Genomic DNA, 23,031 nt, shown 5'->3' with positions numbered 1-23,031 from the left:
CTTTGGTCTCAAAAGTCTCCGTGCTGAAAGTTTTCACACCATACTTCATTGTGGATTATAATGGGCATTTGTTACTCAATGTTTGCATCATACATTTATGGATTTCCTTTGGAGTTTTCTTCTGCAGAAATAGGAACTTCAGCTGTGGGGGGGGGGGATACACCTGGGCCCCCTAACCTCCCCCACATTTGAAGGGGGTTCTAGTGTCTGTTATTCTCTCCTTTCCCATACTTTAAAAAACAAACGGAGGAAATTGAGACGCGTTTAGTACCCGAGCCTATTCGGCTATCGACACTGACAGGAACAGTCTTTCCTTGGTTCCTGGGTGCATATCTCTTTAAAAAATTTTATTACCTTCGGGGTTTATTTTTAGCTGCAGTTTGCATTTTTATGGCAGCTGAAGTTGTTAAGAGGTGTTCACACTGTGGGAAGTGGCGAACACTGTTGGGAGTTTGTTTGGCCAGCTGTGCTGGGGGGCGGTTGGGAACCCTGTTTTCCCGCACAGAGGAGCTCCATGCGCGCTCTCCTGGCTCTGTAGCAGCTTTGTCTTTGCTGGGTTCTTCTCCAGATAAGGAGATAATTGATTATTCGACTGAGCTTGCAGGGGTTTTTGGGGGGGGTTTTTTGTTTGGTTTTTTTTTTTTTGGGGGGTGGCTAGTTCTCAAATGGAGGCAGCTCAGGGTTCCAGTCAGCCTTTAGGCTTGGCTCTGCCCTCTAACCTGGAATTTGTTTTATTGTTGCATAAGGCCTTTTTGCTTCACAACTCTACTCCTGCTCAGCTTTTGTCAAATTCTTTAGGGGAATCTTCCCATTTCGGATCAGTCTCCTTTGGGCTCAATGTCCAGTCTGCAGCCTTCAAAACGCCGCAAGGTGGTCTCAGCCTCAGACACAGTCATCCTTGGTTGCTTCCTATCCCGGGACTTCCAATGATGTTTTGTTGTAGGATTTAGGTCTGGGAGATGTTCTACTGGGTGAACCAGATGATCCCACAGTTCTTCAGCTATTTCACAGGGAGAAATTGGCAGGTTTTATTTCTAAAGCTCTGAAGGGCTTAAATATCTCTCAATATGAGGCTTAGTCTTGTGTTTCAGCTAATACTTTCATGGCGGTACAAGAAAACCCCCTAGAGTACAGGCATGTGGACTTACAGAGAGAGATCTTATGGCCTCCACTCATAACGTGAAAGTTTCTCATTTCTTCAGCAGACGCAGGAAGATCACATCTGAAGGGGTTGATGCATTTGTAAGTGCTTCCCACCCTATATCCCACTTTGCTTTGCTGCATCCCACTAGTCTATGGATTCATCTGCTGTTGGTTCTAAGGAAGAAAAAATTATGTTCTTACCTGATAATTTTCTTTCCTTTTAGTTTCAGCAGATGAATCCAGAGCCACACCCATTCTCTGTTTTGACTGGTAATATTCAGCGAGTAGTTGAGGATATTTTGTGTTCTCTGTCATGGTTGATAGTTCCGAGTTCTATTTGTTACTTTTATATTTTTCATGTGTTTATGGGAAAGGAGTTTTTTTCCAATTCTTTGTTGTTCCTGATGCTTTGGCAAGAGCAATACTAATTAGTCAGGAGGCTTTCCATCCAAGAAGAGGACCTGAAAATCAGTACTCTCTATCTCTACCTACTGGTAGATGGGCACTAGTCTCTGGATCCATCTGCTGTGACTAAAGGAAAAAAAATTATCAGGTAAGAACATAATTTTTCCATCTACTATATTGATTATTGAGGTTGGGGAGTAAGTACTGTACATACAACCTGGAAAGTATTTGCATTTTATTTTGTCTCCAATATACCACTGGAACATTCTACTTATATGAAAATCCTTCACAGACAGAAGAGAATCTCATTTGCGGGCTTGTCAGAGAAATCATAGGATGAATTTCTGAAAACATTCTCATTGGTTAATTATTTGAGACAACCAAATATTACTTAAGTCAGTGCTTTATAAGTTGGTTATACTATGAAGTATTACCAATGTTTTGATTTAAATGTTTGAGCTCTTAGTTGTCCATGGTTTGATCAGTAAGCATTGTTTTCTGTTTGATATAGGAGCAAAGTTTTTTGTAAATACATATGTAAGCAAGAGAAACCTTCCTTGATTTTTGTGTTAGAAAATACATCTCATGGTTTTCCTGTTTGTGCAACTGCTTTTTGCTGTTTTACTGCTGACCAGACTTTATTCTGCATGCAAATAAAACAGTTTTGACTATGAGCTCATGAGATACTGGTGCTTGTTCAAGTCTTTCAGTGCTTTTTTTTGTGCTAGTGCCTTTTAGCAAATTTGCATCTTTTCTGTACGCATTTGTCAGACATGCAATATTTCTGTAGAAGGTCTGGAATTTTTCTTCATTTAAACGGTTATCTATAAAAATGTCTTTTTTGTTTTGTTCATTACTTAACATAACACTGAAAGTTTTCTTCTTTGGGGAGGGAAAAGTGTATGTGAGATAAGGGATATATCTATAGTATTTCTTAGAAAGCTACACAGGCTTGCTTTTAGTCTGATAATTTCTTGTGCTTCCCAAGTATAGTGTCGCACACTGAGTAGGAATGAAAGAGGGGGGGGGGAGGAAAGACAGTCTTGGCTTGGCATGCTGTTATCAGAGGGAATGTGTTTCTAGACATAATATTTAGCATTCATTGGTTGTCTGAAGAAAGCCATTTCATCAGAGGATTGGACAAGAAGCTGCGTCAGTTTGCTGCTCGTCTCCAAGGCACTGATGATGATGCCTTCAGAATCTGGCTAACGTCACAGCTCCATCACCCTGTGGGGTGTGGGCTCCCCCCTCCCCCACCTTTCTTCTTTTCTCTGTTTAATTCTATTATTTGCTTCCTGCTGCATTTCTTGATCTGTCTTCTGCCAGTTGCTAACAGCATGATATTTTGTAATCATCTAGGTGAATATAAGAAGGACGAACTCCTGGAAGCAGCTAGGTGAGTATTCCTAAGAACATAGTACAAAGCGTATGGTAAAAAAAAAGGAGGGGATGGGAGGAGAGAGAGGGAAATGCATAGAATTGTAACGTGTTGCCTTTGTTTTGTTTGTGCTCACTGTGCTCACCTAAATGCATAATGAAGCTGAAGTCATTACCATATATCCTTTGTACACTTTTCAGTTCATTGCTATATAGAAGTATTTAGTGTGCATGACAATTTAAGGTACCAGTGATAAGGTTATACTTTAGTACTTGCCTTAAGCTACCAGAAATCACATTTACATTTAGTGGCAGTCTTCTTAGGAGTAAATTATATATAGTTGGGATATTTATCCCTTTAGCTGCTTTGCTCTATAGCTTTATTTTCCTAAATAGAAATTCCACTGGAATATATCCTAAGGGGGATTTAAAGGCTAGAGGTATAAAGTTCAGATAATCATCTGGGAAATGCTTTTATTTTGCTCTTTGTGTAATAACCTTTAAATAATTGTTCAACTTTTTCCTTATTGATAACACTGCTGTTGACTGTTTGATTATGGAAAGGGCTTTAAAGCCCCATGCACACTGATTCTAAAAACAAGCTGCGCTTTAGAATTCAGACAATGGCTTTTTATACATGCTGCAAGTAAAACTGGCTGAAGCGAATGAAGATTTGAAAAGGTCAGATTGAGTCCCTCAATATTCAATAGAAGGCATTACTGTTTCACCTGCAGAATTTTAAGGCTAGTGTGATTATTCTGCAGCATGAATAATGTACAGAATATTTTTGCAGTGCAGGGCTAGTGTTAAACATTCTAGGACCCAGGGCAGAAATCTGGAAAGGGGTGCTAAAGCCCTCCAAGAGGCTATATCTCATTCAGATTTAGGCAGGCTTAGGGCTGCTTAGTAGCATGGAGGCTCAGGGTAGCTGCCATGTGTGCACCAACCCTCCCCGCCCCATGTTGGCACTGCTACTGTAATATATTGAATGGCAGAAATTGTCATCTAGCTTTTCCTGTTTGAGTTTTTTGTTTTTGTCTGGGGGGGTTTTGGTTTTTTGTTTTTTTTTTTTACCTTGTCTGTCTTCCCATTATCCCTTTTTTTAGGAGTGGCAATGAAGAGAAGCTCATGGCTTTGTTGACTCCCTTAAATGTGAATTGCCATGCCAGTGATGGGAGGAAGGTAAGGATTTCCCCAACTCTGTTCTCATAAATGTGAGAAAGCTAAATAGACTAGACTATAATTTGAGGCAGTTTAATTCTGAGAAATAGATAGACGAAAGAGTCCTAATTGATGCATGTTAGCTACATAATGAAATGCTGCTTTTTTACATATTGGCAGCTATGAAAGATTGACGGAGCCCACTGAAGCATAAGGAGAGGCCTAGTGGTAGAGCTGCTGCCTCTACAGCCAGAGGTGGTAGGATCAAATCTCAGTGTTGCTGCTTGTAACCCTGGGCAAGTCACTTAATCCTCCAATGCCCCAAGTACAAAATAATATATGCAAACCACTTTGAAAATGTAAACTACAAAAAAGGCAGTATACAAGTCCCATTCCCTTCAAACATCAGTTACTCAGATGTGTTTTTCAGAGGCTACAGGTTTTCCAGAAAAAAACCTGCTTTCTACCAAAATATTTATAATATATTGGGAGAAGCTATAACCAATGCTTTTGAGTTTCATAAGGAAGATATATATATATATATATATAAAAAAAAGACAAAGAAGAAAAATGTCAAATAGATAACACTCTTGGATTACTTGAGAAACAAAGCAATTGATGCTGTTATATACCACAACAGTAGACCCACTGGCTATTCCATGAGCCACTTTAGCTGGATGTCAGTTACGTTGTATTAAATGTTTGAAGTTTAAAATGTAAGCACACCTTCATCTTTCTCTGTGCTGTTATAAATATTTGGTCGTGTAATAAGTACAATTACTGAGCTTTGGATTGCATAGCACAAACTTAAGATAAGCCCAACAATATACTAACAAGATTAATGAGATGTTATATTAATTGTGTGTTTTGGCTGGGGTGTTTTTTGTGCTATAAGTAGGAAATCTAGCATTCTGCAGTTATTTGTACATTTAACAGACAAAAACATTGAAGATGGATGCTTTTTGAAGGGTGGCTGCTCCAAGGAATGCTTTCCCTGCAAAGAAAGGTGATGGTGATGCCATAACAGTTATAATATAATACTTTTATCTATCTATCTATCACATTTGTTAAATTGGATTTCTGTGGATGTGTTAGTGTTAAAAGTTCCACCTTTTTGGCACCTCTTTTATGATTTGCAGCGTATTTCCACATAGGACCAGATTCTCTACAATTGCTGTTAAAATCCTGTGGGTCACTGATGCTGGTGAATTGTCCGATTTGAAAACGATGATCACTGTTCAAACAATTTTGCATGCAAATGAGTTTCGCAGGGATCCACTGTAATCCAATTCAATCAGTTGTTAGAGAAAGCAACTGATGTATGTGCAGAGCTGGAAGGGGAAACCCAAACAGCTGAGCGGCAGGGGAAGCCCTGAAGCAGCCTCCTGCCACTCAGCTGTTTGGGACAGGAAGAGTAAGGTGGGTTTTTTAAAATGGGCACAGATGTGCTGGGACCGTCCTCCTCCACCTAATCTTAAAAAAAAAAAAAAAAGACAAGAGAGATGCTTACTCCCTCGGCCACCTGGACCCCCTGTGAAGGCAGGAGGTATGCCCATTCCCTCCTGCCTAGACTACCCAAACCCTCCTGAAGTGGACAACCCTCCTGATAATCATTTGAATAAGGGGCAGGAGGTGTGGGGTGGTATGTGGGCCAGGGCGGGAGGTGGGGCGATAGGTTGGGGTTGGGGTGGGGGTGGAGTTCCAGGTGGCCATCCCTCCTGCCAATTGATGCACATCTATGCCCATTAAAAAAAGCCTACTGTTCAGTGCTTTTTTAACTCTACCAGCACCTCCAGACCAGTTGAAGATTGTGGAGCATTAAAAACTGGCGCTTCATTTGGGCATCGGTCGGAGTGCCCAATTTAATATTAATGAGCTCATAATGTAGGCATTTACATACGATTATCAGAGGCTGCTACAAACCACGGACAAGACTGCAATTTGACATTTTGTGCATTGATAGCTGAAATACTTAGACGCTAAACCGGTTAAAGCTGGTTTAGTGATGATTGTTAAATGCATGGTAAGTTTTGTGCATCTGACATACAGTTTTTACAGCTCTCTAACTGTGGTATCTTGTACCTTCTTATTTTTTTTTCTGGTGAGCTCAATAACTGAATCAACTACTACTTTCATATCACCAGCATATACCGTTTTTTGAAGATGAAGGATCCTCAGATGGCTTTATAAATCCAGAAATGCTTTATCTCATAGCAATATTTAAAGCTATTGCCAAACCAAAATCTTACATTGATCCAATCTTCTTATTTTTATTTTCCCAAAATGACAGAATAGCAAAAATTCTCCTTTCTCTCTCTGACTACTGTAACTTGCTTCTCGCTGGCCTTCCTCCTAACCATCTCTTTCCAGTCCTTCAAAATTCTGCTGCATGACTCATATTCCACAAGAGTCTCGTACATCACCCCTCTCCTCAAGTCATTTCACTGGCTCCCCATCCATTTCTGCATACAGTTCAAACTCCTCTTTCTAATCTATAAGTGCATTCACTCTACAGCTCCTCAATATCTCTCCTAGTTTCAAGTTTATTAATACATTTGATGAATCGCCTATTAAAATTTACTAAGCGATGTACAAAATCCAAGTAAAGAATAATAAAGAGAAACTAACATTTTAACAATATAATTACATAAGATATATACATGAGTCGGGAGGGAAAAAGTAAAAGTTACAATTTTCAATTTTTGGTAGAAAAAAGGAAAAAACAAGAAGGTAAGGGATAGTTAAAACCATAGCACGATTAGAAACCTCTTATCTCTCCCCAGGAATTCTGTTCATCGGGCAAGTCTCTCTTAACTGTACCCTTTTCTACTGTCAACTCTAGATTACGTTCCTTCTCTTTGCTGCAACATATGCCTGGAACAAACTGCCTGAGTCAGTAGGTCAAGCTCCATCCCTGGCAATTTTCAAATCCAGGCTAAGGGTTCACTTCTTCGAGGTTGCTTTTCACTCCTAGCCCCCATTTCCCATGACTAAGAAACCCCCTAGCTCCCTACTCGTCCTGTTTGTCTGTTAATTAGATTGTAAGCTCTCCTGAGCAGAGACTGTTTCTTGTATGTTTTAATATATAGCGCTATACAAATAAGTAGTAAGAACATAAGAATAGCCTTACTGGGTCAGACCATTGGTTCATCTAGCCCAGTATCCCGTCTTCATGGAGGCCAATCCAATTCACAAATACCTGGCAAAAACCCAAATAGTCAGAAAATACAGACGGATCACCTTATAAGTTATCCAACCCATAAACAAATATCATTGATCAAAAAAAGGGGGTTATTTAGGATAATTTATACAATGCTTACTTTGGAGAATTTTTTACACATCTGCTGACCCACTATTTTTTATCATTCAAATGAAACCCCATTTTAACAACAAACTCACCCCAAAACAACTACAATGGGAGGTTGAAGTATCATAAAAATGCACTGTTTTCAGTAAAGAGACCTCTTATAACATGGATGTTATTTCAAGTCTTCATCCTGAATGCATGTGATGTAATCATTTACTTCAAAACCTCCTTCCTAACCATTACCTCAAATTTTATTTTACTTTTATTTAATATGAAAACTAACTAAGGGTTGTTGTTTTTTTTCCCCTTTTGTTTTAATGATTATATCAAAACCTAAAATCAATTCATCAATACACTTTGAAGAAGAACTCTTATAACTAAAGTGTTGCTGTTCTTCTTCAAAGTATATTGATGAATTGATTTTAGGTTTTGATATAATCATTAAAAGAAAAGAAAATGAGCAAACAAACCCTTAGTTAGTTTTCATATTAAATAAAAGTAAAATAAAATTTGAGGTAATGGTTAGGAAGGAGGTTTTGAAGTAAATGATTACATCACATGCATTCAGGATGAAGACTTGAAATAACATCCATGTTATAAGAGGTCTCTTTACTGAAAACAGTGCATTTTTATGATACTTCAACCTCCCATTGTAGTTGTTTTGGGGTGAGTTTGTTGTTAAAATGGAGTATCATTTGAATGATAAAAAATAGTGGATCAGCAGAAGTGTTATATTAAATCATCAAATGGAAGTTGGACACTGATGTGTAAAAAATTCTCCAAAGTAAGCATTGTATAAATTATCCTAAATACCCCCCCTTTTTTTAAATCAAACCCCCAAATAGTAGCAGCATTCCAAGCCACCAATCCAGAGCAAGTAGTGGCTTCTCCCATGTCTGTCTCAACAGCAGTTTATGGACTTTTCCTCTAGGAACTTGTCTAAACCTTTTTTATTTTAAAACCCTAGCTACATTAACTGCTCTTACCACATCCTCTGGCAATGCATTCCAGAGCTTAACTATTCTCAGAGTGAAAAAATATTTCTTCCTATTGGTTTAAAAAGTATTACTCTGTAACTTCGAGGATCCCCTACTCTTTGTAAATCTTGATGCAGTAAAAAAATTGATCCACTCATGTAAGTATATTGGGAGAGGCGGCCAACATTTTAAAAGATAAGTTAATGACTATTTTAAGAATGATATGTATACAAATGTACATAAAATAATTTTTGCTATTCTGTCATTTTGGGAAAAGAAAAATAAGAAGATTGGATCATTGAAGATTCTGGCTTGGCAATAGCTTAAAATATTGCTATGAGATAAGCATTTCCTGGCTGATATAGACATCTGAGGATCCTTTATCTTATAAAAAAAGTATATGCTGGTGATGTGAGGGTAATAGCTAACACAGTTTTTACATACATACAGTCCCTCTTCAATTTATACCTGCCATCATCTCAGACAGACATCCATTGGAAATATGATCAGGCTTCATGAGGCTGATCTAGTAACCTCCAAGCAGTCAGATTTTCAGCATGTGAATAACTAATGTGCCTGACGCACATTTGAATATACTGGAAACCTAGTATATATAAATTTCTCTCATGCATATTTATCATGGATATTATCCCAGGACAAGCAGGCAGCATATTCTCACATTGGGTAACGTTACCGACGGAGCCCCCTAGCGAACGTTTTCGCAAGTAGACTTGCTCGAAGACCTTCAGGCTTGCGATTGGCCCGTGCATGTGCGCGTGCCCCTGCCTAAGGCATGTGTCTCCTCAATGTGTTCTCAGTTCTCTGTTTTCCGCGGAGCCAGAAGCACTGCTCCCTTGCTTCGCACGATCTCATTGTCCCTCTTGCACCGTGGCTTATTTGGTTAGTTTCTTTTGAGTCGCTGTGCTCGCGTCTTTCATTTTCTTTATTTTCAGTTTGTATATTTTTGACCGGGTTCCCGGTCTTCCTTTGGCCGCCTGGCCTTGCGGCTCTCTTTTTTCTTATGTCCCGGCCTCATTCCAGATTTAAAAACTGCACTAAGTGCAACCGGGTTATCTCCATCACCGATCCTCATCGTTGGTGTGTGGAGTGCCTGGGTGCAGAGCACCGCGCTGAGTCGTGTCCCCGTTGTGCAACTTTACAACCCCGTGCTCTTCGTAGATGGGTGGCCAAGATTCTCCAACTCTTTGGCCCCATGAATCCTGCGGGACTGGCCTCGAGCTTGGCCTCAACGCCCTCGTTGTGCACCTCGGCCTCGAAGTTCCCGTCGGCCTCGGCCCCGGCCCCTCCTGCTACTCCGGCCTCAGGTAAATCACCTCTTCCCTCCTCAGGTATGCCAACAAAGAAGCCTACCTCGGAGTCTCATGTTAGCGCCACCTCGTTGGTGTCTTCGAGACATCAATCTAAGCATGCATCCTCACGTAGGGAATACTCTTCTTCGAGGTCGCCCCCGAAGGAGCGCACTGCTGCACCTCCGACCTTCTTACCCTTGGTCTTGGTGCCTATGTTCGAGGACATGCTTAAGGCTATTATTACCACACAGTTTTCTTTGGTGGTAAGCCAACTAGTCCCGACTTCGACGCCTTTGACCTCGGTCTCGACCCAGTCGCGGTCTGACCAGCCTGAGCGTCCTCTCGTCTCTCGAAGCCTCACCCGTAAGACTCGTCGGATTTCCTCGAGTGATTCTTCGTCCCCTGAGTCGCCGGTGACTTTTCGGGGGTCCAGGCCGGGGACCAGTTTTTCCCCCGCTACTGCGATGAGGCTCGCCTCTTCTAAAAGGCCCCGGTCTTCCCTGCCCTGTCGGGGCAAGTCTCCGACCTCGAGACCATCCAGACACACGCTTGTCCTCGAATTGGACTCTAGTGTATGTTCCCCATCGAGGCGACTGCCGGCTTCTAAGGGCCTGTTTCGAAGCCGGTTGGGGATTTTTCCTATGCCCCGTCTTCTCCGAGGCTTCCCCGCGATTTCCTCGGACCCCGGGGGTCTTCCCCAGTCCATCTGGCACGGGGCCGTTCCTCGATGCCCCCTACATGCCTTAGTTGTACCTCTTCAGTCTTCCGTTCACGGGACTCTGAGGCTCCAGCTTACTACTCCAGGGAAGTCTCTCCTTCTTTTTCGGCTGTACCCCAATCTCGATTGGAGTCTCCCCCGGAGGATAAGTCTTCTTCTCGGATTTCCTCCTTTTTTCGTTTCATCTCTGACATGGGCAAAGCTCTGCACTTGGATCTTCGGTCCGACTCCTGCTTTACCCATGAATACCTGGCGGAAATGGGAGTTGACAATGCGCCTCGTGAGGCTCTTCGCCTTCCGTTGCATCAGGTTCTCTGGCAGACGTTTCTCCGGAACCTGGAGACTCCTTATGCGGTCACGGCTATCCCCTCCAAGTTGGAGTCCCGTTACCGTACTGTCCCGATGAAAGGGTTTGAGGGTGCTCAGCTTTCCCACCAATCCTTGGTGGTTGAGTCTTCCTTGAAAAAGTGTAACTCATCGAAGGTTTACGCTGCCATCCCCCCGGGGCAGGGAGGGACGTACAATGGTCAATTTGGTCACCGCCTGTATCAGAATTCAATGATGGTGAACTGTGTCCTAAACTACAATTTCATCTTCACGTCCTACCTCCGGTTCTGTATAGATGCTCTCCGCTCGTTCCGGGCGGTCATACCTGAGACTCAGCGTCAGGAGTTTCGTCTCCTCGTGGAGACCCTCTCCTAATTCCGTCTGTATATGTTTCAGGCCTCTTATGATGCCTTTGAATTGTCCTCGAAGGTTACAGCCTTTGCGATCGCCATGCGTCGCCTCGCTTGGCTCCGGATTGTGGATATGGATCTGAATCTGCAAGATTGGCTTGCCAATCTCCCGTGTGTGGATCATGAGCTCTTCGATGATTCCATCGAGACAGTCACAAAACGCCTCTCGGACCACAACTGGTCCTTTGCGTCTATGGTGAAACTTAAGCCTAAGGCCCCTCCGGCTTGACAATATAAAATTCCTCTCCGGGTGTATCCACAAAAATCCACTCCTGCTTTCTCTAGGCCTCCTTCGAAACAGCCCCAGCAACGTCAACCTAAGACCCAGCCGCCGGCCCCGGCGAAGCCTAGGCCGTACTTTAGACAATTCCAGTCTGAGGCTTCGGGCTCCCTTCCTCCTGGAGCCTTCCCCTTTCCCCATCAGAGGTCGTTTCCATCATTTCTATGCCCAGTGGGAAAGTCTTACCACTGACAGTTGGGTGCTGTCTATCTTCCGGGAGGGGTACTCGCTCCACTTCAGTCACATATCCCCAGACCTGCCTCCAAGGGAGTTTCCTTCTGCTCAGTCTCAGCTTCCTCTCCTTCTGCAGGAAGCTTGGGCCCTTCTTCACCTGCGGGCGGTCGAGGAGGTTCCCATGGATCAGTGGAACTCCGGATTTTATTCCCGGTACTTCCTGGTGCCCAAGAAGATGGGGGATTTGCGTCCGATCCTGGACCTCCGTGCTCTGAACAAGTTTCTGGTCCGGGAACGATTCAGAATGCTCACCCTTCCCACGTTGTATCCCCTCTTGGACGAGAGAGACTGACTGTGCTCACTGGATCTCAAGGAGGCATACACGCACATTCCGATACACCCGGCCTCTTGCCGTTATTTGAGATTCCGGGTGGGGGATCTCCATCTCCAGTATCATGTTCTTCCCTTCGGCCTGGCGGCCTCTCCGAGGGTTTTCACGAAATGTCTGGTTGTGGTAGCTGCGGCCCTGCGCCTTCAAGGCCTGCAGGTGTTTCTCTACCTCGACGACTGGTTAATAAAGGCATCCTCTCACACCGAAGTCCTGCGAGCGACGAGTCAAACTATCTTGCTCCTTCAGAGTCTTGGCTTCGAGGTGAACTTTCCCAAGTCTCACCTCTGCCCATCCCAGTCTCTCGAGTTCATCGGAGCGGTCCTGGATACGGTTCGTCTCCGCTCCTTCTTGCCTCGGCCTCGTCAGAAGGCCCTTATCCGTTTGTGCTGAATGGTGACCGTTCTGCACTCGGTGCCGGCTCGGCTCATAATGGTCCTCCTAGGTCACATGGCCTCCATGGTTCATGTGACTTCTTTTGCCAGACTTCACCTCCGTATTCCTCAATGGATTCTTGCGTCCCAATGGTCCCAGAATTGGGATCCTCCCTCTCACCGCATTGTCGTGACTCCTTTGTTGAGGAAGTCACTCCGTTGGTGGATGCTCTCTTCCAATCTCTCCAGAGGTTTTCTGTTTCATGCTCCTCCTCCGCAAAAGGTCCTCACGACGGACTCGTCAGCCTATGCTTGGGGAGCTCATCTGGACAGTCTGCGCACTCCGGGTCTTTGGTCCCATGCCGACCGCTTTTGTCACATCAGTCTTCTGGAGCTTTGAGCGATTTTCCTCGCTCTGAAGGCCTTTTGTCACCTGCTTCGCAACCGAGTGGTGCTAGTTCGCATGGACAACCAGGTCACCAAGTATTATATCAACAAACAGGGGGGCACGGGGTCCTGGTCCCTGTGCCAGGAGGCGTTGCGGCTCTGGGATTGGGCCATCCGCCGCAACATATTCATTCGAGCGGTCTACATTCATTGCCAGCGGAACTGTCTGGCAGACAAGTTGAGTCGCCTGTTGCAGTGTCACAAGTGATCCCTCCACTCCATTACCCTGCGTCAGGAGTTTGCTTGTTGGGGATCTCCGGATGTCGATCTATTCATGTCCCCCCTCAATCACAAGTTGCCCCGCTTCTGCTTCAGGGTTTACACCCCTCTCAGGATTGAGGCGGATGCCTTCCTTCTGAATTGGACAAACGAGTTCCTGTATGCGTTCCCTCCATTCCCTCTGATTCTGAAGACTCTCATCAAGCTCAAGTCTTCACGTGCCACCATGATTCTGATTGCTCCTCGGTGGCCCTGACAGCCGTGGTTCTCCCTTCTGTTGCAACTCAGTTCCAGGGAACCTCTTCCTCTGCCTGTTTTTCCTTCTCTGCTTTTGCAGGGTCAGGGTTCTCTGCTCCATCCCAACCTTCAGTCTCTGCATTTAACAGCTTGGTTCCTCGAGACTTGATGCCCTCGTTTCAGTTCTCCCAGCCTGTGCTGGATGTCCTGGAAGCGTCCCGAAAGGACTCCACTCGCCAATGTTACCATCAGAAGTGGACCTGCTTTTCTTCATAGTGTGCTACTAGGCAGCTGAAGCCGCTGTCTGCCTCCTTGTCAGCTGTCCTGGATTATCTGTTGCACTTGTCTGGCGCTGGGCTCCAGTCCTCTTCGGTTCGAGTCCACCTTAGTGCTATTGCTGCTTTTCATCAGCCGATTGACGGGAAGCCTATCTCTGTTCATCCTGTGGTTTCCCGCTTCATGAAAGGACTTTTCCACGTTCATCCGCCCCTTAAACCTCCTCCGGTGGTTTGGGATCTTAACGTAGTTCTTGCTCAATTGATGAAATCTCCGTTTGATCCCCTTGCGCGGGCTCACTTAAAATATGTTACTTGGAAAGTTGTGTTTCTTATTGCTCTCACTTCTGCCCGTCAGGTCAGTGAGCTTCAAGCCTTGGTAGCGGACCCACCTTTCACTGTCTTCCATCATGGTAAGGTGGTTCTCCGTACCCATCCTAAGTTCTTGCCTAAGATTGTTTCTGCTTTTCACATCAACCAATCTATTGTTTGTCCTGTGTTTTTTCCGAATCCCCATTCTCACCCTGGGGAAGTAGCTCTACATTCTCTTGATTGTAAGCGAGCGCTGGCCTTCTACTTGAAGTGCACCGCTCTTCACCGTTCGGCTCCCCAGCTGTTCCTCTCTTTCGATCCTAATCGCTTGGGTCGCTCTGTCTCTAAGCGGACCATTTCTAACTGGTTGGCCGCTTGTATTTCTTTCTGTTATGCTCAGGCTGGTCTCTCCCTGCTGGGTTGAGTCACTGGCCACAAGGTCAGGGCGATGGCGGCGTCTGTTGCTTTCCTCCGCTCCACTTCCATCGAGGAAATCTGTAAGGCTGCCACTTGGTCCTCGGTTCATACGTTCACCTCTCACTACTGTCTGGATACTTTCTCCAGGCGTGACGGTCACTTTAGCCAGTCAGTTTTGCAACATCTGTTCTCCTAAATTGCCAACTCTCTCTCCATCCCTTTCTGGTTAGCTTGGAGGTCACTCACATGTGAGAATATGCTGCCTGCTTGTCCTGGGATAAAGCACAGTTACTTACCGTAACAGGTGTTATCCAGGGAAAGCAGGCAGATATTCTCGCAACCCACCCACCTCCCCGTGGTTGACTTCTTTGCTTGCTATCTGAACTGAAGACACGCTGAGGAGACGCATGCCCTAGGCAGGGCGGGAGGGGCATGCGCGGGCCAATCGCAAGCCTGAAGGTCTTCGAGCAAGTCCGCTAGGGGGCTCCGTTGGCGACGTCACCCACATGTGAGAATATCTGCCTGCTGTCCCTGGATAACACCTGTTACGGTAAGTAACTGTGCTTTCTGGAAACCCAACTGGCAAGGAGATCATGAAGACCATGTGGAAAGCTTAGGATTGTATTTTCAGAACTGGTAGCAGTGATACCATAACTTCCTTGTCTGTTACAGCTCTAGAAGTGATTGACTGAGTTCCAGGAGTAGATTCCCTTTATCTTTTGCTGCCAATATAGCACTGGTTTTCTCTGCAATTTACTATTCAGGTACTAGCCAGGCCTAATTCTGCCTACCTTCTGAGATTTGATAAGTTTAGGCTCTTCCAGGGCCTAAAATTGTAGGAATTATAAAAGACAAACACAGTATTGACTGCTTCATCAGCAATCTGAGTTCATACTTTCTAACTATTGGATTGGTTTATTTATAATCCGCCTTTTGCAAGGCAAAGTACATCAACACATTTGTATACACAAATGACTTTTCAATCATTTTATTAGTGATACTTCTGCATCTAGTTGTTTCTCAGTCACACAAGCTGATTTTTTAAAAAAAGGCAGAGAGCTGCAGCAGCTCTGTAGCTTTAATCTAAGGCTAATATATCTTTTGAGGAAGTCTTTTTGAGGAAGCTTTTAAAACAATATTTTGGAAAAAGGAAGATGATTAGATTTTCTAAGTCATTATCACCCTGTGTGCACTTTTGTTAGAGGAGTGTATAGCTATATGGTAAACCAGTGTCTCTCAAGCTTTTTTTTAAGCAGGGGCACACTAAAGGTGGTGGACACGGCTCGAGGCACCCAGAAGTGCGCAGATGTTGCCGTGATGGCATCACACTGACATCCACGCATGAGCAGAGGCCTTCTAGACAGGCCCTGAAATTCCAGTAGGGCGTACCAGCAGGGAAGTTTAACAAATATCAACTGAGTGCCCCCAACCACAGACCTCTAATACTCTACCTTAGACCCACCTAAGCTCTTCCCCAGATCCCACCCCCTTTACTAATTGTAATGTAATTTTTTTCCATTCATTTTTCATATACACACAATATACCCAGCAGATATACATTTTCAAAACTGACACATTTCAATCACTATATTGAAAATAAAATCATTTTCCCTACCTTTGTCATCTGGTGAATTTAGTTTTCTGTGCTTTTAACTATGTTTCCAGGGCTGCCTTATCCATTGACTGTTTTTCTCTCCGTCTTCACTTTCTGCCTTGCATCCATCTTTGGCATTAACTTAACATTCAGTTTTTCTCCTTTCTTCTTAAAATCTACTCTCTCTCTCCTTCCCTCCCTATTTCCATGGTCTGACATCGCTCTCCTTCCTTTCCCCTCTACCCAGTCTGGCATCTCTCTTTACTACTACTATTATTATTTCTATAGCGCTACCAGACTCCCCTCCATTCCCTGGTCTGATATCTCTCCCTCCCTTTAGTCATCTCTCCTCCCCCCCCAGTGTAACATTTCTCTTTCTCTTCCTCCTTTCTGCCCCTGCAGTCCATCTCCCTTCCCTTCCTCCTTTCTGGCCCCCCTCCCAGTCCAACATTTCTCCCTCCTTTTCACAAGTCCAACATTTTTTTCTCTCTTCATCCTGCATGCTTTTCCTCTGGTCCTCCTTCCTTCCCCCAACCAACATCTCTCTCTCTCCCTCCATGAGTCCAACTTTTCACTCTTTGCCCTCTCCCCCTTCCCCAGAGTGTAACATTTCTCCTTCCCTCCTTTCTGTCGTCCCCATCCATCTCGCCCTCTCGATGAGTCTAACACTTTCTCCCTCCTGCGCGCTTTCTCTCTATGTCCTTGCCTCTTCTCTCAAGTGGCATCCCTCCTTCCCACCCCCCAACTCAACATGCTCTATCCCCATGCACTATCTCACCCTCCCCTCCAGTGTGTAGCACCTTTCCTTTCCCTCCCTTTCTGTCAGGTCCAGCAGCACCTCTTTTCCCTTCCTTTTACGGCCTCCTTGTCCAGCAGTACCCCTTCCCTCCTTCCTCTGTCCAGCAGTACCCCTTCCCTGCTCCACATGTTCAACAGTACCCCTTCTCCCTTCCCTACCACTCCTGTCACTGCTAGTGGCAGTTCACTGTGTGCTTTTAACTTCAGCACACAGCTGCCGCTAGCAGTAGTTTAGCCCAGTTTCATCAGGCAGCCTCGAGGCCTTTGCTAGGCTGGCCCGCTTTGATGATGCGATGCGTGCCGGCCTAGCAAAGGCCCTGAGGCTGCCTGATGAAACCGGTCTTAAACTACTGCTAGCGGCAACTGTGTGCCGAAGTTAAAAGCACACACAGTTGCCGCTGCTGGTCCGGGGTGTGGAGACGAGGAAGGCAGGAGTCCCGGCAGATACACGCAACGCGATGGTAGAAGTCAGCTGACACAGGTGCCAGAACATCTCTTCCTGCCCTGTGAGCCGCGGCTGACTTAAAATCTCAAAAGGCACACTAGTGTGCCGTGGCACACAGTTTGCGATACACTGTGGTAAACAATAAGCGATCCATGTCAACTAATTTTAGCACAGAATCAGTTTTTTAAGTTTTTATGGGACAAGGTAATCTTTGAATACTTATAAATTTACCCTTGTATTTTGATACCTTTGATTATTATGTTCTGTATTAATGAGTATTTGAGATCAGAGTTTGTGACCTAGCATTTTCTGGGCTGACATCGTAATTGAAGAATCATGTACAAAGAGTTTGCTGAAAGAGACTGCATTGTGCACTCGAAGACCTTGGTATCAGGAATGTCTCAGGGATTGGTCCTACCTCCTTTATTATTCAATATTTGTGTATCCTTTCTGGTACTCTATATCCTTGGTGTTTGGATGTAAGGCCATTTTCTTTGCTAATGACATTCAGTTGATGATACTTGTATCTGATCAATTGGCATCAATCTAAACTCTGACTGAAAAGTTATATTTGATTTCTATTGAATATTTGTGGTTTTATGTTATTATATGATAATGTGAATTTTGTACATACATTGCATCCTGTTTAGATTGATAATATAAGTTAGAAATACAGTTCATTCTCATTCACAGTAGTATGGTTCACAAACCATGAAATTACAAATAACGAAACGTGGAGTCTATAGGAACGAGTGCTAGAATAGATTAGTCTGATCCAGTATGGCTATTTTTCTTATGTCTTACCCCCATATTCAGGCTCCCATTTCCTCTTTTACCTTCCCTATTTCCACCTTTTTCTCCCCATCCAGCATCATTCCATCTTCTTCTCTCTGCTATCCCATCCAGCATGCTGCTGTCTCTGTCTTCCCCTCCATCAAGAATCACCCCATCTTTCTCTATATATTTCTTCCCTCATTCATCACCAACTTATTTGTCAATCCCTTGTATCCCTTCCCCCTCATCCAACATTGCTCCCTTTGTCTCTGTTTCCCCTTTCCAACATCCAGTGTCATCCCCTTTCTCTCCATCATCCTCTTACAGCATTTCAAGTTCGGTGACAGAGCAGCAGCAGTACCAGCTGTAAAAAGAAAGTCCACTTGTGGCAACCGGAAGTGCCCCTTTCCCCCTTCTCAGTTCCTTCAGCAGTACTGCTCTCAGCGATCATCTTTGCTGCTTCTCTCGAGCCCGCCGTCCCGGTGCAGCAGTAACTGCACCCTCCACTTTATCTCCCCATGTCACCCGGATCCCCGGGACCTCTCCTCCCCCTCCCGTTGCTGGGGTGCCTGCAGTGCCCCCTTCTGTCCAGCTCTCCCCAATGCGCTCTCCCTTTCCTCCTGCTTCAGGGTGCTCGAGTTCCCCCCTCCCCCGGCACCCCTCTTCCTTCCTCGGGTTTTTCATTCGTTCTCAGCGTCAGCTCAGTCCGTGCGGGGATCAGTCACACTCCTCCCCCGCTGGCTTTTCCAGAGTCCTAAACCTTGTGTACCTAGTGCTCCTTTTCTCGCTCTCTCACAGGCTCCGGGCTCGCAGCGTCGCCGAAGGAGGGCGATGGGGAAACTGCCGCAGGCAGAGTTCTACTCTACTGCACATGTGGAGGCATGGAGTTTGAAGTGCGCATGCGCGCTAATGATTTTATTATTATAGATAGAGATTTTGTTCCAGTAGTTCACGTTGTACCTCAAAACTGTAGAAAGTAATCAGTGGATCCTATGGGAGAATAGGGTTAGGTTCCTGTATGAAGTACCTGTCTCTGTACACTTTAAGGCCATAACTGGAAGCAAAACCTTTTTTTTTATTTTTTATTTTTTTAAGCGCTGGTTCACAAATATGTGAACACAATGGCGTGAATGGGGAATTTGGTTGCAATTGATACAACCGTGGATAGGCAAATTTATGCGTCATGAATGCACAAATAACAAGAACAGACTGTGCTGATAAATAGACTCAGTACAGAAGAAAACCAGACCTGTTATGGACAGAGAATTTCTCTTCAGATCTTTCTAGAAGTTTCAGGGATAGTAATGATTACCTTGCATATTTGATTAGGTGATAAGCTGATAAAGGGCCAACAAATTTCATATGTGAAACATTGTTTCCTTTGCTAACTGCAGCAGTTACAATCATATTTAGACCATAATTGTCCATTCTTTCAATTTGACACAGCATACCAAAAGTTTACCAGGACTTAAACTTAAATGATTACAGCTAATACAGAGTATGGCAACCAAAATGATAGTGCAGATCTCATTGCATTACTGTCATTAGAATTTGAAGCATAGTATAGTTCAAAGTAATCTGGGATTTTTCCCCCCCAAATATCTCTGTGGTTTTGGGCCACAGTACATGACATTAGCTGGGACTAAAAATAAAATAGTGACTAGTTTATATTCCTCACAGAATGATCTTTGGAAGATGCTACCCATCTGTAAAATAGCCTTTGGCAAGACAGGGATTATAGATAGTATGTCAAGTCTAATAACATACTTCCCAAAACTATGCTTCTGTTTTATAGGACAGACTTCCAATGGAATACAGCTAGAGCAGCAATGTTTGAAATATACTTTTATTACTTAAATCTTAATAAAGACAGACAGCAGAGTGTAGCAAGGCAAAGCAATGCCACAATCTGATACTAAAAGATACATATTTATTTATTTAGATTTCTATCCCGTTCTCCCGGAAGCTCAGAATGAGTTACAAATGACATTCACAATAAAATTATAGGACAAAGTTTATAAGCAGTCATAGAGAAACAACTGAATTTATAGCCAACACTTTAATACCACATGTTTTTGAGATGATTTTCCCCAAATACAGATAATAAATAACTTCCTTTTAAAAGCGTGTAAAAAAAACTATAAAAACTTATTTGATGTAATACATACATACATACATATACATACATATACATACACACATATATATATATATATATATATATATATATATATATAAATAATTTATTATCTGTAAATACATATATATATGTTACTTATCTGTAAATATATATATATATAATTATCTGTAAATACATATATATATGTTACTTATTATCTGTAAATATATATATAATTATCTGTAAATACATATATATGTTACTTATTATCTGTAAATATATATATATATATATATGTGTGTGTGTGTTTATTTATTACATCAAAATAAGTTTTTATAGTTTTTTATACGCTTTTAAAAGGAATTTATTATTTGTATTATTGTCTGTTATTTGTTATGAGACCATTATAGTTTGTTTAGCAATGGTTTATATGGAAATTTTACATAGAAATCAGTTTTAAATTAATATATAAAGTTTTACATTAATATATAAAGCTGAGTATATAGCGATAGAAGGCTCATTAAAAATCCAAAAGGGCGTTCTGCATATATGAAATGGTGTTTGTATAGAATTCACTACTAAGATATGTTGAACCACAACATCAAAACATGGGATAAAAAGATACTGACATAGCAGACTTGCCAATCCCTCTCCTTCAAAAGGTGTGTTTTGTAGCAGCAGTCTATCCTGAGATGCATACCACCCTGCTTTTATACCAGTGATCATCTAATCACCATGCTATCTTAGTGAGGTTAAATGTATTACAAGATATCCTTAAAAAAAAAAAATTAAGTGAATCTGTAAGGATGACTTAAACAAGCATTAAAGGAAGGATGTTGGTCTGTAAATGTAAAATTGTTGCAAAAACTTAAAACCTATGCAGATTTCTTACTGCGAATGCTGGAACCACTGAAGGTTGCATTTTGACACAAAGTTTGACCAATAATCTTAGTGAAAATCAATGTGCCTCTCATATTTATAAAATTGATTTAGTATGTCTGTACACTTACCCCTTCCCATTCGCGGTTTCCCCACTCACGATTTCACATAGTCGTGATTTTTTTGGGGGGGAGGGGGAACCCCCCCCCCCCAATATTTTTGCCTTCCCCCCTGGCATCCCGGTCTTACCTGGTGGTCTAGCGAGCTTTCGGGGCAGGAGCGATCTTCCTACGCTCCTGCCCCGTGCAGATCACCAATAGGAAATGGCTGCCGTGAGCTCCCATAGTCTCTCGAGACTACGACGGGAACTCCCTACAGCCATTTCCTATTGACAATCTACACGGGGCAGGAGCGTAGGATGATTGCTCCTGCCCCGAAAGCCCACTAGACCACCAGGTAAGGCCAGGATGCCGGGGGGAGGCGTGGTTGGGTCAGAGCCTGATATTCGCAGTATTTCTCTATTCGTGGTCCGGCTCTGCCTCTATCCCCCACGAATGATGAGGGAGATGTGTAATATTTTACACAATTGTTTAGAAATATAGAAACTGAACTCGCTTCTGGAAAACTGTGCTACAGTTAATGGATAAATTTGTAATTCGGGTTACAGCAGAAAAAGAAATGGAACATAATGTACCTCTAGCATCTGGAGTTGATCAAAATACCACAAAACAAACTGCTGAAGATTTGGATGAAGATGAGAAACCCAGCACTAGCAGTTGTGTAAATTAAAAAAAGGAGACACTCATTTCAAGAGAAATGGATGTCAGATTTCAGCTGGCTCATGTACTGCAAGATATAAGAAAAGGCCTTTAGCAAGGTTTGCCAAAATGCAAAAGGTAGAGGTTCGATACAATTTACTACAAAAACTGAGTCTTCATTTATTGACTGGATTTGATGCATGGCATCATGCATTGGAAAGATTCCATAAGTATGAAAAATCAGACTGCCATTAGGATGCAACAAGTAAATTTGTGAGTACACAAAGGGCTCCTTTTTTAGCGCACGCACCAGATTAGCATGCGCTATAGTTCACGTTAGCCAAAAATCTACCGCCTGCTCAAAAGGAAGTGGTAGCAGTTAGCGCACGCAGCAATTTAGCACGCACTATTCCGCGCTTTAAGGCCCTAACGCGCCTTCGTAAAAGGAGCCCAAAATGTATTTATCATGATGAGTAAAGCCAAGAAAAATGAAATGCAGATTTCCCGCCTGGTGTTGACATAGGCTTTCACATCACTGAGATATCTTGCTCAACAAGGCCAGGCTTTATACGTGGTCATCCAGATGAGAGATCTAATTTTTTGAATTTGTTAAAGCTAAGGGGTAAAGATGTTTCTGAAATAAACCAATAGCTACAGCAAACAAATTTCTGATGTTTATCACATGACGTAACTAATGAAATGCTTATGATCATGTATAAGGATGTGTTAAGAAAAGTGCTTGTGAAAATTCATTTCTATCACGATTGATGAAACAGTAAGTTTCAGTTTGCATTTGCTGAGTTGATAAAAGTTTAGAGGTTCATGAAAACGTCACTGGATTTTATGAAATAGGTGAAACAAAAAGCCTTTTCAATATTGTTAAGGATGTTTTAACAAGGTGTAGCTTGGAATTTAAAAAATGCAGGGGACAGTGCTTTGAAGGAGCCAGTAATTTCCCAGGAGTACAGAATGGTTTGCAAGCTAAAATCTGGGAACTGGAGCCTTGTGCTATCTTTGTTCAGTGTTTGGCGCACTTTCTCAATTTGATTATTCAGGTTTATGTAACAAAAGTTTTCGAATGTAGGAATGTGCTCATTGAGATCAAGGATCTAATTAATTTTGTTAGTGCATCTCCTAAAGACGTAGTAAAATTTTAAAATCTGATGCATTTAACCTGTGACCATTTGCATCCACTAGATCAAACATGGGCAAACTATGGCCCACGGGTCATATCCGGCCCATTTAATTTTTTAATCCGACCCGCCGACCATCCGAACCCCACCGAGTGCAAGCCCTACATACCTTCCTCCAGAGCAGCATCGGCCAAAAGCACTCTAAATAGGCTGCTTCACAGCCTTCTCTTGTTGGGGAATTCCCCCTACCGCATCACTGATGATGTCATCAGT

General features: G+C 43.2%; 1 protein-coding gene across 1 annotated transcript in view; it reads left to right on the top strand.

Annotated features, from left to right (window-relative positions):
• Positions 1–23,031, top strand: part of TNKS (tankyrase) — a 498,734-nt gene that overhangs the window by 142,089 nt on the left and 333,614 nt on the right. Inside the window, exons 4-5 of the mRNA XM_033915990.1 lie at positions 2,908–2,944; positions 4,032–4,107. Of these exons, the coding sequence (XP_033771881.1) occupies positions 2,908–2,944; positions 4,032–4,107 (113 nt within the window). The remainder of the gene's footprint in view (positions 1–2,907; positions 2,945–4,031; positions 4,108–23,031) is intronic.

This window comes from Geotrypetes seraphini, chromosome 1 (assembly GCF_902459505.1).
Source record: "Geotrypetes seraphini chromosome 1, aGeoSer1.1, whole genome shotgun sequence".
Lineage (NCBI taxonomy): Eukaryota > Metazoa > Chordata > Amphibia > Gymnophiona > Dermophiidae > Geotrypetes > Geotrypetes seraphini.
This window is presented reverse-complemented; position numbering and strand designations above follow the sequence as displayed.